General features: G+C 42.9%; 1 protein-coding gene across 1 annotated transcript in view; it reads right to left on the bottom strand.

Annotated features, from left to right (window-relative positions):
• The window catches only part of CCDC171 (coiled-coil domain containing 171), a 395,587-nt gene that overhangs the window by 378,019 nt on the left and 672 nt on the right, over window positions 1-16,896 (bottom strand). The window contains exon 2 of the mRNA XM_066368208.1: window positions 2,036-2,190. Within this exon, the coding sequence (XP_066224305.1) occupies window positions 2,036-2,079 (44 nt within the window). The 5' untranslated portion in view covers window positions 2,080-2,190. The remainder of the gene's footprint in view (window positions 1-2,035; window positions 2,191-16,896) is intronic.

Here is a 16,896-nt window from a genome sequence, read left to right as displayed (position 1 = left end):
GTCACATGGTCTGCTATAGCCCCCTGGTCAAGGCACATATAAGAAAGCAATCAATGACACCAAATCAATAACTAAGACACCAAAACTATGAGTTGATGCTTCTCATCTCTCTCCCTTCCTCTCTGTCCTTCTCTATCTGTGTGTGTGTGTGTGTGTGTGTGTGTGTGTGTGTGTGTGTGTGTATGTCTGTCTTTCTCACTAAAAAAAACCAAAACAATAAAACCTACAGCAATCAAAACTGTGGAACTAAATTAAAAGTACGCATGCAGAACAACACACCAGAATAGAGACTCTGAAAGTGTGGAATTGAATTAGGAATAGTCATACAGAGCCTGAGCAGGCAGTGGCACAGTGAATAGGGTGTCCTCTTGGGACACTGAGGAGCCAGGTTTGGAACCCTGAGGTCACTGGCTTGAGCTAGGGGTCACTGGCTCAGCTGGAGCCCCCATGTCAGGGCACATATGAGAATGCAATCAATGAATAACTAAGGTGCTGCAATGAAGAACTGATGCTTCTCGTCTCTCTCCCTTCTGTCTCTGTCTCTCTCTCTCTCTCTCTCTCTCTCTCTCCCCCACACTAAAAAAAAAATTAAAAGTTATGGCAAATGTACATTGATGCATTAAGATGTTCTTCCCAAAATTGAAAAAAAGGCAGGATACTAATAATGTGAAACATTATTCTAATTTTTAAAATATATATTTATATATTTATGTATTCCTAAGAAAAGGTACGGACAAGTATATAAGTATATACCAAAATATTATTAGTAGTTAAAGTACTAGAATTATAAGTAGGTTTATTGTTTTTTCATTTGTATTTTTTAACTTTTCTAAAACTGCATGTATTATTTGCATTAAAATACATATATTCAATATATGTATGTATACACATAGATAAAATAGAATAGCACAGCAAGAAGGAACCTTGAAGATCCTCTATTGAGCAGATTTTGAACCATATTCCTTACCTGTAGTGTTGGAGGACAAGCTGAGGCCTCACTCTTGACCCAGGCCACATTTGATAAAAGAACAAGTCCTCTATGAGATGAAATTTTAGCAAAGTAAAAAGTTCATATCTTATTCATTTACTCCCTACCCTGTTTCATAAAGGATTTAAGGTAGCTTCAAAAGATAGGTAGAAAATGTTTATAGTATAGCAAACCCTATTTATAGGTGAAGTACATTTTAGTCATAGTACTTGCCACACCCACACACCCTTGCTGAAGGCAGTCTAGATCAGCTCTTCTCAAACTAAATATGAGAAAGAATATTTGGGCTATCCCCCCCCCATGATGCTTTTGTAAAATATATTGTAAATGGATAACTAAAAAAGAAATTTAAAAACAAAATATAATCCCAAGTGTTTTATTATTAGATTCAACAAGCAAAATTATTCTGTTACATGATTATGAAAGTTTCTAAACACTTTCAATTTCTGTGCTTATTTCTTTGTAAACTACACTTTGGGTTCAATTCTGCAAGATGGCTCAGTTTTATATTACAGATTCAGGTTTTTATACTATGCATATCAGAGGTGAACAAACCAAAGGTATGCACTGCACCCAAAAGCAGGTATATAATGGCACAAAAAAGATAAGCAGTAGCAAGTCTTGGAATGTAAACTCCCAAGTAAAGAAGCAGTTAGCAACAGGAGCTAAACCTAAAAGGGTTCCCAAACAACAGATGTGGCAATGAAGAAGGAAGAATTAGTGCCACAAAGACTACGGCAAGCCAAAGCAATCACTATGCAGAAATGTGAACACAGAAATACAAAGAGAAGGAAAGATTTAGAGAGGTGGAAAATAAGAAGCAAGTTTCTAGGGACAAGAGTATGGACACTTCGACTTTTGTGGACCGAGTTAACAAAGGAGCACTAAGTCTCCAGGGGCATCACTCCTGCTCCCCCAGTCCCATGAAAGTTTTACCCCCTTCCACACCAGGAGAATTCTTACAACCAGCCCCTCCAGCCACTGACTTCTCCCTGCTCCTTGCAACCAAAAGCAATTCTCAATTAAAGGAAAAAATTGGAGGCTTACCTTTGGGTATCACCAGTGACATTACTGAAAGTGTTTAAACTCATGATGTCTTCCAACTCTTTCTAAACACCCACTGCTTCTTTATTATACACTTCGTTATTAATGATTAAAATTGTCCAAGATGTCAGTGGCTAACATGTGAGATGGACTGAAGTCTGTTGAAACAGTAAACAGAATAACAGTGGTTATATATGTAAATCCTGAGACTAAAGGTGATTTTCTTCTGTTCTTCGATTTATTTGTATTTTTAAGTTATTACCTAACAAATATATAAATACTTTTTTAAAAGCCATAGTATTTTCTTTATTTTAAAAAAGATTAGAGGCCCTGGCCAGTTGGCTCAGTGGTAGTGTCAGCCTGGCGTGTGGAAGTCCCAGGTTCGATTCCAGCCAGGGCACACAGGAGAAGCACCCATCTGCTTCTCCACCCCTCCTCCTCTCCTTCCTCTCTGTCTCTCTCTTCCCCTCCCATAGCCAAGGCTCCACTGAAGCAAAGTTGGCCCAGGTGCTGAGGATGGCTCCTGGCCTCTGCCTCAGGCACTAGAATGGTTTCTGTTGCAATGGAACAACTCCCCAGATGGGCAGAGCATCGCCCCCCGGTGGGCTTGCCAGGTGGATCCCAGTCGGGCACTTGCAGGAGTCTGTCTCTCTGCCTCCCTGCTTCTCACTTCAGAAAAATACAAAAAAAAAAAAAATAGAAACAAAAATGACAAAATGTTAGATGGACCCTCTTGTAAGAACATGATAAAACTATTGGATTATTTTTATTCTCAAATAAAAAATTATTGTAAAAAGACAATAACAAGTTCTTCTGGAACAAGAAAGGAACAGTAGTGCCTATATGCAGGGCACAGAAATCAGTTTAAATGAAATGAAGTCCAGGGTCATTTTTTAGTTCCTAAAGACTTTTGAATAAATAAGATACTTTTAATGCAATGTTACAATCAAAGGCCAAAGTACTCCCAAATACCAGATCTCATGGTAATTTTCAAAGACCTTCTCCTAAGAGATCAAAGAGGAAGAAGGAAAAAGGAGAGTATTAATCACTTTCACTGGCCTTCTCACTGGAAGCCTCTTCTATGGGACATATTCCAAATTATACAGAGCCAACCATTTAAAGTAAGTGACTTTCCTATAGTGTGAAGCAGTCTCTCAGTCAACATTATAAACAGAGAAGTAACTATAATTAATTAAGTCCACATAGACACAAATATCAAGATCCCACAAGTGTCTTCCCAGCAGAAGTCCAATATCCTAAGATAAACAATGAGCTTTGGACTCAGACAGATCTGAGTTAAGATTCTAATAAGTATCTTACAAGTATGTGGCAGTGGGACGTCACTTAAGCTCTGAGCCTGCTTCCTCGACCATAAGCATTGGATAACTATATCAACCTCACTCATATATTTGAGATTTAAATAACAAATATAGCACATATAACAGTGCTCTGTCACTATCAATTTCTAGTACTGAACACAGAACCCTCTGAGAAAATATAATGATTCCTGACAACGGAAGGGTGTAGGTCAGGGGTCCCCAAACTACAGCCCGCGGGCCACACGCAGCCTCCTGAGTCCATTTATCTGGCCTCCTCCGCACTTCCGGAAGGGGCACCTCTTTCATTGGTGGTCAGTGAGAGGAGCATAGTTCCCATTGAAATACTGGTCAGTTCGTTAATTTAAATTTACTTGTTCTTTATTTTAAATAATTGTATTTGGTCCCGTTTTGGTTTTTTACTTTAAAACAAGATATGTGCAGGCCCTGGCCGGTTGGCTCAGTGGTAGAGTGTCGGCCTGGCGTGCAGGAGTCCCAGGTTCGATTCCCGGCCAGGGCACACAGGAGAAGCACCCATCTGCTTCTCCACCCCTCCCCCTATCCTTCCTCTCTGTCTCTCTCTTCCCCTCCCGCAGCCAAGGTTCCATTGGAGCAGAGTTGGCCCGGGCGCTGAGGATGGCTCCATTGCCTCTGCCTCAGGCGCTAGAATGGCTCTGGTTGCAACAGAGCAACACCCCAGATGGGCAGAGCATTGCCCCCTGGTGGGCATGCTGGGTGGATCCCGGTCGGGCACATGTGGGAGTTTGTCTGATTGCCTCCCCGTTTCCAGCTTCAGAAAAATACAAAAAAAAAAAAAAAAAAGTGCAGTGTGCCTGGGGGAAAGAAGTGATAAGAGAATTGTAGTGAAATTATGGGTGTATAGGGACATCTAGAAAGAAAAAAAAAAGGCTAAATTGATCTATCCCTGTTCTCATAACCCTCAGAGAGATCACTGAAAGAAAAGAATCTCATATAAGCCTACTGGATGTAGATTCAACCATAGTCCTGAAAACTGACTAATGGTGCCTGACCTCTGGTGGCGCAGTGGGTAACGCATTGACCTGAAATGCTGAAGTCCCCCGTTCAAAACCCTGGGCTTGCCTGGTCAAGGCACATATGACAAGCAATCAATAAACCACTAAAGTGAAGCAACTATGAGTTGATACTTCTCACTCCTCCCGACCAGTCCTCTCTGTAAAATCAATAAACAAAATCTTTATTTAAAAAAACAACAAAACAGCCTGACCTGTGGTGGCACAGTGGGATAAAGCGTCAACCCGGAATGTTGAGGTCGCCGGTTCGAAACCCTGGGCTTGCCTGGTCAAGGCACGTACGGGAATTGATGCTTCCTGCTCCCCCCCCCCTGTCTCTCCTCTCTAAAAATGAGTAAATAAATTAAAAATAAAATAAAATAAAATAAAAACAGCCTGACCAGGCGGTAGCGCAGTAGATATAGCATCGAACTTGGACACGGAGAATGCAGGTTCAAAACCAGACGTTGCCGGCCCTGGCCGGTTAGCTCAGTGGTAGAGTGTCAGCCTGGCGTGTGGAGGTTCCGGGTTCAATTCCTGGCCAGGGCACACAGGAGAGGCAGCCCATCTGCTTCTCCACCCCTCCCCTTCTCCTTCCTCTCTGTCTCTCTCTTCCCCTCCTGCAGCCGAGGCTCCATTGGAGCAAAAGATGGCCTGGGCACTGGGGATGGCTCCTTGGCCTCTGCCCCAGGCGCTGGAGTGGCTCTGGTCACGACAAAGCGATGACCCAGATGGGCAGAGCATTGCCCCCTGGTGGGCGTGCCGGGTGGAACCCGGTTGGGCGCCTGCGGGAGTCTGTCTGACTGCCTCCCCGTTTCCAGGTTCAGAAAAATACAAAAAAAAAAAAACAAAACCCGATGTTGCCAGCTTGAGCTCAAAGTCGCTGGCTTGAGCGTGGGATCATAGACATGATCCCATGGTCGCTGGCTTGAGCCCAAGGTCGCTGGCTTAAGCAAGGCATCACTCGCTCTGCTGTAGCCCCATCAAGGTACATATGAGAAAGCAATCAATGAATAAGCAATCAAAAAAAAACTAAGATGGGCCCTGGCCGGTTGGCTCAGCGGTAGAGCGTCGGCCTAGCGTGCGGAGGACCCGGGTTCGATTCCCGGCCAGGGCACACAGGAGAAGCGCCCATTTGCTTCTCCACCCCCCCTCCTTCCTCTCTGTCTCTCTCTTCCGCTCCCGCAGCCAAGGCTCCATTGGAGCAAAGATGGCCCGGGCGCTGGGGATGGCTCTGTGGCCTCTGCCTCAGGCGCTAGAGCGGCTCTGGTCACAACATGGCGACGCCCAGGATGGGCAGAGCATCACCCCCTGGTGGGCAGAGCGTCGCCCCATGGCGGGCGTGCCAGGTGGATCCCGGTCGGGTGCGTGCGGGAGTCTGTCTGACTGTCTCTCCCTGTTTCCAGCTTCAGAAAAATGAAAAAAAAAAAAAATGAAAAAAAAAACTAAGATGCTGCAATGAAGAATTGATGCTTCTCATCTCTCTCCCTTCCTGTCTGTCTGTCCCTATATGTCCCTCTCTCTGACTCTCTCTGTATCTGTCAAAAGAAAAGAGCCTGACCTAGCAGTGGTGAAATGGATAGAGTGTCGGACTGGGACGCAGAGGACCCAGGTTCAAGACCCTGAGATCACCAGCTTAAGCGCGGGCTCATCTGGTTTGAGCAAAAGCTCACCAGCTTGAGCCCAAGGTCGCTGGCTCGAGCAAGGGGTTACTCAGTCTGCTGAAGGCCCGTGGTCAAGGCACATATGAGAAAGCAATCAATGAACAACTAAGGTGTTGCAACGCGCAACGAAAAACTAATAATTGATGCTTCTCATCTCTCCGTTCCTGGCTGTCTGTCCCTGGCTGTCCCTCTCTCTGGCTCTGAAAAAAAAAAAAAAAAAAAAAGGACTAATAGCTCCTACAGACAGACACCAAGGGATCTTTAAGACAGTCAGTGGTTCATTTAGCTCAGGGGTCTCAAACTCGCGGCCCGCCGAACAATTTTGTGCGGCCCGCAGACTAATCCACGAAGTTCAAAATATTTTCGATAAAATTAAGTAAGCCTAGGGGCCTACTTGTATTTTTCATTTCTCTAGCATCCTAGCTAGATATTAGCTTAGTTAACAGCAGTTGTGATGCGAACTACAGTTTCTGGTCGTTTTGTGACAGAGTAAACTGCATGTACGATTGTGCTTGTTGTACTGATTTTTTTTGTTTTCAACTGCAGTGAGAAAAGTGTTGCATAACAGTTGCCTTTTGTAGACCTAGTGCGGCCCTCCGAACGGCTGTGATCTTGCTCTGCGGCCCACATGCTGAGTTGAGTTTGAGACCCCTGATTTAGCTGACAGTAAAATAGTTTGACCTAGGACAAAGAGATTGTAATTTTAACCTAGATTGTGAGAGGGGGCAGGAATCCAATTTATCCAGGGACCTAAAAAACTAAGTTGGGGAACAGTGGTAGATAAACAAATACCACCATCATTCATTTATTGAGCACCAGTGCTGAGAACTGTACTTGGTGCTTTTCATATAAAGCTCTGATCCTTACAACACTGCAATGAAAGATTGTCTAATTTTTTCAACAAAGAAAAGACTCAGAGATAAGAACTTCTCAAAAGTCACACAGTTATAGGAACAAGATTTTAACTCATAACTATTTGACTCAAAAGCCCAAGTTTTTGTACAAAGCCACAATTGATACATACAGTTGAATCACAAGTTATTTTAACTGAGGTTTATTATCCTTACTTCAATTCAGGAAACTCTTTTGATTCAGAGAGACTAAATGACTTGCCTGAGGGCAGTCAGCTAAGTGAGGGACACTAAGCTCTTCTGATACTGAGCCCCAAATCTTTTTACCTTACCACATGATACCAATCATCACATTCCAGAGAAACTGCCTTCAGAATAGAAGTAAAAGTTAGAACCTACAAGGAATGGACTCTTCTATACTTAAGACTAATGCCCAGCCTGACCCATGATGCCACACTGGATAAAGCATCAACCTGGAATACTGAGGTCCCAAGTTTGAAACTCCAAGGTTTCCAGCTAGAATGCGGGCTCATCCAGCTTGAGGGCAGGCTCGCCAGCTTGAGTATGGGATCACAGACATGAGCCCCAGGTTACTGGCTTGAACCCAAAGGTCACTGGCTTGAGAAAGGGGTCACTGGTTCAGCCTGAGTTCCCCCACCCGCACCGTCAAGGCACATATAAGATGCAATCAATGAACAACTAAAATGACACAACTATGAGTTGATGCTTCTAATCCCTCTCCCTTCCTGTCTGTCTGCATGTCTGTCTGTCTGTCTCTCTCTCAAATAAAAGAATGATGCCCAAGTAAGTATATCAAATGTTTGTCTTTGAGAAAAGATTAAAAACATACATGTATACATGTTACAATAGGCACAAAATGAACTTCTATTATCTCATAGGCCTGTGATGGCGAACCTAAGACATGTATGTCAGCAATGACACACATAGCCATTTTCCATGATACACGGCCGCATGGGGCCGCATGCCGAGAAGGACGTTTCATCCTTGGCTCCTGCATGGCCAAGTGCAGTAGCCGAGGATAAAATATTTGCTGTACTGTAGACACTCTGTGCCAGAGGTCTGTAGGCCAAAACAACAGAACTCTGGCACAGAGCGTCTAGTTCTGGGACTTCCGGTTAGGCCATTAGGGGATCTTTGACCTCACTTCCAGGCGGCGGAGCAGGGAGCAGCGGAATGCCGTGGGGGATGCATTTCTGGGGGCCCTGTGATCACCATTACCAGCAACCACATAACCTCTACGTACTTTTGTGAAACCTTATTCTGAGCATTAAATAATATCAAAACCAACAAAAGAAACAGATTGACAGCTGAAGTTAGTAGCGCTTGCTTGTGCTTGAAGTGTAAAAAATACCAACCTTCAATTGAAGATTTAGCCAATGAAATTCAGCAACAAAAAAGTCACTAATAGGCAGGTTAAAGAATTCCCCCTCCCCCTCACTTATCTTAGTTCCCCCTCCCCCACACAAGTTAAACAATATTTAGATCAACAAAAGAAACCGACTGACAGATGAACAAAGAAGTCACTAAGCAGGTAAGTTAAATAATTAGTTTTTGGTTTATTAAATACAGTTATATATTACAATTATACATTTTTGTTATTTAAACTATAAATATCATGAAATTATGGTTTTTTTCTCGAAGTGACGCACCACCTGAGTTATGCTCAGTCTTTTGGTGAATTTTGACACACTAAGCTCAAAAGATTGCCCATCACTGTCATAGGCAAAGAATTTTCATAGTTAGGACCTTAATAACATCTGCTATTTGCCCTGGCCAAGTAGCTCAGTCAGGTAGAGCACGGACCCAATACACCAAGGTTGCAGGTTCAATCCCCCATCAGGGCACAAATAAGAATGAACCAATGAATGCATAAATAAGTAGACAAAAAAATCAAAGTTTCTTTCTCTCTCTAAAGTCAATCAATAAATAATTCATTAAAAATAATAATGTCGCCCTGGCCGGTTGGCTCAGCGGTAGAGCGTCGGCCTAGCGTGCGGAGGACCCGGGTTCGATTCCCGGCCAGGGCACACAGGAGAAGCGCCCATTTGCTTCTCCACCCCTCCGCCGCGCTTTCCTCTCTGTCTCTCTCTTCCCCTCCCGCAGCCAAGGCTCCATTGGAGCAAAGATGGCCCGGGCGCTGGGGATGGCTCTGTGGCCTCTGCCTCAGGCGCTAGAGTGGCTCTGGTCGCAACATGGCGACCCCCAGGATGGGCAGATTATCGCCCCCTGGTGGGCAGAGCGTAGCCCTTGGTGGGCGTGCGGGGTGGATCCCGGTCGGGCGCATGCGGGAGTCTGTCTGACTGTCTCTCCCCGTTTCCAGCTTCAGAAAAAAAAAATGAAAAAAAAAAAAAAATAATAATAATAATGTCTATCGTTTTTTAACTTGAGAAGTGTGAGAAGAGATGGTTTACCAAATGTTAATGAAGTTGTTTCAATAAAGCTAAATTGAAGAGAATTATTATTTTTCATGAATTATTTTGATATCTAACATCTGGAAATCTAAGTGGTCCTTAGAAAGTGTCTTTTATAAGCTCAGGAGTAAGTTTCCTCGATTTCAAGGTCACCAATTCAGACAATGTGCAGACAGATGGTCCTCACCTTCACTGCCCCTTGGTGTTTCTCTCTTGTTTAAAACCGTCCCGTTTGTGGGCAGAACCTGTGACATGCTTCTGACCATCAGCATATGGCAAAGATGATAGAATGCCTCTCCCATGATCACATGATGGTACATAAGATTCTGTCTTAGCAGAATGAAGTGACAGACAATCTCCTTCTGCTATGAACTGCCCATGGAGAGGGCCGCAGGCAGGAAACTGCAGGGACCCTCTACCCCACAGCCAGCAAAAAGCCAGACCACTCAGTCATACAAATGCCAAAAAGAAAGAAATTCTGTCAATAACTCGAGTGATCTGGAAAGCAGATTCTTTTCAGTCTAGCCCCCAGATTAAGAATACAACCCAGCTGGTGCCTTGACTATATATCCCAGTAACACTGAAGAACAGAGTGCCTACATAAGCTGTGCCTAGACTCCTGACCAACAAAAACTAAGAGATAAGAAATGGCTGCTGTTTTGCCTGACCAGGCAGTGGCACAGTGAAAAGAGCATTGGACTGGGACACAGAGGACCCAGGTTCAAAACCTGGAGGTTGGCAGCTTAAGTGTGGGCTCATCCGGCTTGAGTGCAGACTCACCAGCTTGAGCGTAGGGTCGCTGGCTTCAGCGAAGGATCATAGACATGACCCCATGGTCACTGGCTTGAAGCCCAAGGTCACTGGTTTAAGCCCAAAGTCACTTGCTTGAGCAAGGGGTCACTTCCTCTACTGTAGTCCACTGGTCAAGGCACATATGAGAAAGCAATCAATGAACAACTAAGGATCAGCAACAAAGAATTGATGCTTCTCATCTCTCTCCCTTTCTGTCTGTCTGTCCCTGTCTGTCCCTCTCTCTGTCTCTGTCACACACACATACACACACAAAAGAAACAGATGTTGCTTTAAGCCACTAAGTTTGAGGTTACACAACAATAGAAAACTAATATGGATAAGAAGCTTGACAATGCTTTTGCAGGGTTAAGAAGAAAAAAAAAGTTGAGGGACAAGTAAAATACAAAAATGGGTCCTCACATCAGCCCTGCCTGTGAGTCTTTTATAAAGTCTCATTGTTTTCCTATAGCTTAATTTCCTTATTAATTTAAATGAGGGGCCTGACCAGGCGGTGGCGCAGTAAATAGAGCGTCGGACAGGATGAGGAAGGACCCAGGTTCGAGAACCCGAGGTCGCCAGCTTGAGCGCAGGCTAAACTGGTTTGAGCAAAAGCTCACCAGCTTGGATCCAAGGTCATTGGCTGGAGCAAGGGGCTACTCTGTCTGCTGAAGGCCACGGTCAAGGCACATATGAGAAAGCAATCAATGAACAACTAAGGTATCGCAACGAAAAACTGATGATTGATGCTTCTCATCTCTCTCTGTTCCTGTCTGTCCCTTTCTATCCATCTCTCTGACTCTCTCTCTCTCTAAAAATAAATAAATAAATAAATAATTTAAATGAGGGAATTTGTATAAATCCTATTAAGATAACTCAGTAGAGAATATAGATGACGTGAACAATATTTACAATAAAAAGTACCACAAAATACAAACGAATCAGGGCAAACTACCAATAGCCACAAAACCTGGACAGCAATAAAGGTGTCTACCAGGGAGAAAGCAAAGGGAAATGACAAGGCTGAACTGGACAGAACCCCAAACCAACAGATATTTAGTGAAAAGCCCTGTGGGCCAATCTGACAGCAGCAGATGAAAGTGGGAGAAGTCTGCCCATTCCAAGAGTTGACACATGAAGCAAGCATACGATAAGAGCCTTGAAAAGCCTGACCAAGCAGTGGCGCAGTGGATAGAGCTCGGATTGGGATGCGGAGGACCCAGGTTCAAGACTCCAAGGTTGCCGACTTGAACATGGGCTCATATGGCTTGAGCAAAAAAAGCTCACCAGCTTGAGCCCAACCAAGGTCGCTGGCTCGAGCAAGGGGTTACTCGGTCGGCTGAAGGCCCACAGTCAAGGCACATATGAGAAAGCAATCAATGAACAACTAAGGATCAGCAACAAAGAATTGATGCTTCTCATCTCTCTCCATTCCTGTCTGCCAGTCCTTATCTATCCCTCTCTCTGACTCTTTGTCCCTGTAAAAAAAAAGAAGAGCCTTGAAAAGTTGGTATAGTCTGCCTCATGAACTTTCAAAACTGACCTGCCAAGGTCCCCTCACAGAAATCCACATGAAAGAGAAACTGTTGGGATGGAATGAAATTTGAGCAGGACTGGGGAAATAAAGACAAAGAAAAGAGATGGCCCAGACAAAACTATAGAAGGAACACGGCCAGGAAAGCACAGAAAGCAAGCCACCATAGTTTTTAACACTCACCAAATAACCCATAATAAGGCAGATTCTATGAAGTGAGAAAAGCTTTCCTGCACCTTGCCCCATTCTCATAGTTCAGATAAGCTAGTCTCCCTTAAAAATAAACAACAGCCTAGTGCATTCAAATCCCACACAAAGTTAATGTAAGAAAAGGGAGAGTAAGGAGCACAACAGGAAGCATGACGGAAAGATGTGCCCGTAAGACCAATGAAAACTACAACATACTATTTCCAATGAGCTAAAAATAAAATTTATCAAAATGGTACAAGACATGAAAGAGTAAGAATCAGAATTGAAAAACTCAGGGATAAGATGACAAGAATCAGAAAGAATTAGAAATAAAAAAATCATTTCAGTAATGAAAATTAAGTTGGAACACATGAGTAAAGAGACATCACAAAAAATACCTTAAAACACATGGAAAATGAAATTAAGGGAAAATTTTTTTATAAAAATAATGAAGAAAGAGATCAAAAGGATTCAGGAGAAAGTAACAAAATACTGAAAATTGTCAAAGAATAACCAAGTAGATAACAGGAAGCCCTGAATAAGAGTATCAAAGCAAGGGAACAGAACAAACACTAAAGACTGTAATTCAAGAAAACTATACTGGACTACAAAAAGAAATTCACCTACATTTTGAAAAACCAAACTGTGTATTGAGAATACTGACCCAGCACAATCACCACAAAGACACATTCTAAGATAATTACTGGACTTTAACAAAAACTTGTACACAAATAGGAGCATTGCCGATAATAGTCAAAAAGTGAAAACAACCCAAATGTCCATCAATTGGTCAAAGGATAAATTATGAAATATTCAACCATAAAAAGGAATAAAGTACTGATACATACTACAACATGGATGAACCTTGAAAACATACTAAAATGAAAAAAGTCAGACATAAAAGCTACATGTTGTATCCATTTATATGAAATGTACAGAATAGGGAAAGCAAATCCATAGAAAGTAAATTTGTAGTTGCAGGGGGTAGAGAGGAGGAATTGAGACTGACTGCTAACAAGTACAGGTGTTCTTTTTTCTGGGTGATATAAATGTTCTGAAATTATAATGGTGATTGCTGTACATAGTAAATATACTAAAAACCATTGAATTGTACACTTTCAAATGGTGAATTTTAGGTTATGTGAATTATATCTCAATTTTTAAAATTCAATATCATAAAAAAGTCTGATCTAAAGTCTCCTCTAGAAAACTCTTACTTTCTTGCTCTCATTTCTCTGATGTTAGCTCTTAGAAACACTGGGGTTCAGCCTGACCTGTGGTGGCACAGTGGATAAAGTGTTGACCTGGAATGCTGAGGTCGCCAGTTTGAAACCCTTAGCTTGCCCAGTCAAGGCACATAGGGGAGTTGATGCTTCCTACTCCTCCCTCTTTCTCTCTCTCTCTCTCTCCTCCCTAAAATGAATAATAAGATAAATTTAAAAAACACTGGGGTTCGCCTGACCAGGTGGTGGCGCAGTGGATAGAGCGTCGGACTGGGATGCGGAAGGTCCCAGGTTCGAGACCCTGAGGTCGCCAGCTTGAGCGCAGGCTCATCTGGCTTGAGTAAAGAGCTCACCAGCCTGGACCCAAGGTCCCTGGCTCCAGCAGGGGGTTATTCGGTCTGCTGAAGGCCCGAGGTCAAGGCACATGTGAGAAAGCAATCAATGAACAACTAAGAAATCGCAAGGCGCAAGGAGAAACTGATGATTGATGCTTCTCATCTCTCTCTGTTCCTGTCTGCCTGTCCCTATCTATCCTGTCCCTATCTATCTCTGCCTCTGTAAAAAAAAAAACAAAAAAAAACACTGGGGTTCAAGGCCTACCACTGATAGTTTTAGGATGACTACATCAACAAAGTGGTTGAATTTAAACTATGATGGGATTTCCATACATAAATATGGCAGAGAAAATATAGCAAAATCTCCCTTTTCTTCCACCAGAGTGAAAAAGCAAAGAATGATGATAAAAGTAGCTAGGTACAGTAAGGAAAATTTCAATGGACTAGGTAACTAAGACAACAAATTGCAAGGCTACACACATTATCTGCTACCAGCTTTACTTGAACTTCCCTGTGAAACTCCTCAAGTTAAGATAAACAATAACTTGGCAAATACTTATGAATAATAACAAATTTCTTATAATATGCAATTAATGTCAGCCTTTCTCTTCTTCGATATGTGTAATTCTCGAAATAATGTTTTCCATTTGAAAATATTCATCATTATCTATGAACAAACTGTCATCATCCCAACTGTGACAAACACCCCTTCTCCAGGCATGGTGCTAAGAACTTTCTATATATTAACTCATTTTACTTTACACTAACCCCAAGAGGAAGATACTTTATACCTGAGAAAACTGGGGCATAAAGATATTCAGTCACTTGTCCAAGGTCACACCACTAGTGCATGACAGAATTAGGATCCAAACACAAATTGGCTGACTGCAAAGCGCTGCTGTGTGTACCTTGCTACTAGCCTTCAGATGTGGCTAACCCAAGCCAGGGAGCATGCGAGACCTTACTTGTAAGGGAACTTCTGCGCCTTCACACAGATTCTTCTCCTCACATCCAAACTAACTATAAGGCAGGGTCTTCTTTTTATTTTATTTTTTTTTAAGAGAGACAGGACAGAAAGACAGAAAAAGAGAGAGATGAGAACCATCAACTTGTAGTTGTAGCATTTTAGTTGTTCATTGATTGCCCCAGGGGGCCCCAGCCCAGCCAGTAACCCCTTGCTCAAATCAGCGACCCAGAGCTCACACCAATGACTATGGGGTCATGTCTATGATCCCACACTCAAACCAGAGATCCCCACCCTCAAGCTCATGAGTCCACACTCAAGCCAGATGAGCCTGAGCTCACCAGCCACTTTGGGGCTTCAAACCTGGGTCCTCAGTGTCCCAGGGAGACATTCTATACTGTGCCTAGTCAGGCAGGGATTTTCTTAATGAAACATGGCTCAGACCTTCAGTGGATTTTTTCTTTTTTTAGCAAGAGAGACAGACAGGCAAGAAGGGAGAGAGAAGAAAAGCATCAATTCTTCATTGTGGCACCTTAGTTGTTCATTGATTGCATTAGCATATATGCCTTGATGCGGGGGGGCGGGGGGGGGGGAGGCACTATAGTGGAGCTAGTGAGCCCTTGGCTCAAGCCAGTGAACTTGAGCTTCAAGCCAGCGACCTCACACTCAAGCTGGTGACCTTGGGGTTTCAAATCTGGGTCCTCTTTATGTCCCAAGCTGATACTCTATCCATGGCGCCACCACCTGGTCAGGCTTTCAGTGGATTTTCAATCCAGATGGTGTTTCCAGAGGCTTGGGCCAAAACCAAGCCATCCTATAACAGTGATGGATAAAGGCAAATTTTAAACCAGCCATTTATGCTAATGTGTTAATAGATTAATCTTCTTTTTCTTTTTTTTTTTTTTTTTTTTGTATTTTTCCAAAGTTAGAAGCAGGGAGTCAGCCAGACAGACTATAGCTGCGCCCGACCCGGATCCACCCAGCATGACCACAAAGGGGCGATGCTCTACCCATTTGGGGCATTGCTCCTTTGAGGCCAAAGCCATACTAGCCCTGAGGCAGAGGCCATGGAGCAGTCCTCAGCACCTGGGCCAACTTTGCCTTGGCTGCGGGAGGGGAAGAGAGAGAGAGAGCAACGAAGTGGAGGGGGAAGGGTGGAGAAACAGGTGGGCACTTCTCCTGTGTGCCCTGGCCAGGAACCAAACCTAGGACTTCCACACTCCGGGCAGACACTATCGCTGAGCAAACTGACCAGGGCCAATAGATTAATCTTCTTGGTAGTGGAGTTAAGCTATTCTCATCATTCCTTCTAAAACAAAGGAGGGGAGGTTATGTATATCATTCTTCAATAAGAAGTTTTTTAGAAATAAATAATAGGGCATTTGAGGCCAAGAGACGAATGATCTAGATATCCTAAGAGAAAGTACCAGCCAGAAAATTCAACTTTAGATTCTGAAGCTGCTACTGGTACAAAATTTACCCTTACATCTGAGTCCTTCAGTTAGGCATCCAGAATGTGTTTCTCAGTGTGTCTGCAGAGATCAAGGGAAAACAGAGGGGCAGGAAGGATGAAAAGAAAAACTACTATTATTGAGGACTCATTATATGCCAGATACACACTAAGCATACCTGATCTTACTGAATCCTCCCATTAACCCTATGAGACTATTACGCACATTCAACAGATGAAAACACTGAGGCTTGTAGAGGCTGAGTAACCTGAGTAAAGATATCCAATGACAGAGTTAGAATTCAAATTCACATCTGGCTGATTCTTAAGTCCATCCTCTTTCACAACACAGTGCTGTCTTCAGTAGTCACATCTGTGCTATTTTACCAGTGCTTTGAGGACACACTTAGTTTTCATCAAAACAAGACCAAGCAAGACAAAAGGGATGAAACAATCAAAAAATTTTAGAATTAAATGAGGCTTTAAAAGCCTCTTCTTTATTTAACAAATAAGGACTCTATTGTCTAGGGAGCTTAGGTGATTTGCCTGAGGTCTCACAGCAATAAATGTCTATGCCAGGACTAACGCAGAAAACTCCAGACTAAAACTATCCCCTTTGTCTTTTTCTTAGGCTGCACTGCCTTTGTTTCTTCATTTCATAGGAAAGCATGTTCATTTCCTGATCTAGCATCGTTTTCTTGTTACTAGGCACTAACTGGTCAATAAAACAAGTGACAAAATGGTGGTGGGGGGGGGGGGTTCTCCAAGATTATAAAACAATAAAACATTGATTTATAAGGTATTCAAAAGACTGGAAACCAACTGAAATGCTTCCCATGTAAACTTATGCAGTATCAGTTGAGACCTGCTTAAAATGAATAAATATGTATTCTTTAGGTTAAATATCATAATGGAATAAAGAATATCCAAAAAAGATATTCCTGTATCAATTCCTGCAGAATATTTACAGCCTCAGAAAAACAGCCTATTTTTCCAAGTCTCTTAGGGTCCTTGAGAGTAAGCAGTGGAAGCTACAGAAGACAGCCTACCACAACTCATCCTCTCATTTAACATTTATATAGAGTA

Source organism: Saccopteryx leptura, chromosome 2 (assembly GCF_036850995.1).
Source record: "Saccopteryx leptura isolate mSacLep1 chromosome 2, mSacLep1_pri_phased_curated, whole genome shotgun sequence".
NCBI classification, from domain to species: domain Eukaryota; kingdom Metazoa; phylum Chordata; class Mammalia; order Chiroptera; family Emballonuridae; genus Saccopteryx; species Saccopteryx leptura.
Note: the sequence above shows the minus strand (reverse complement) of the source record. Positions and strands in the feature narration are given on the sequence as shown.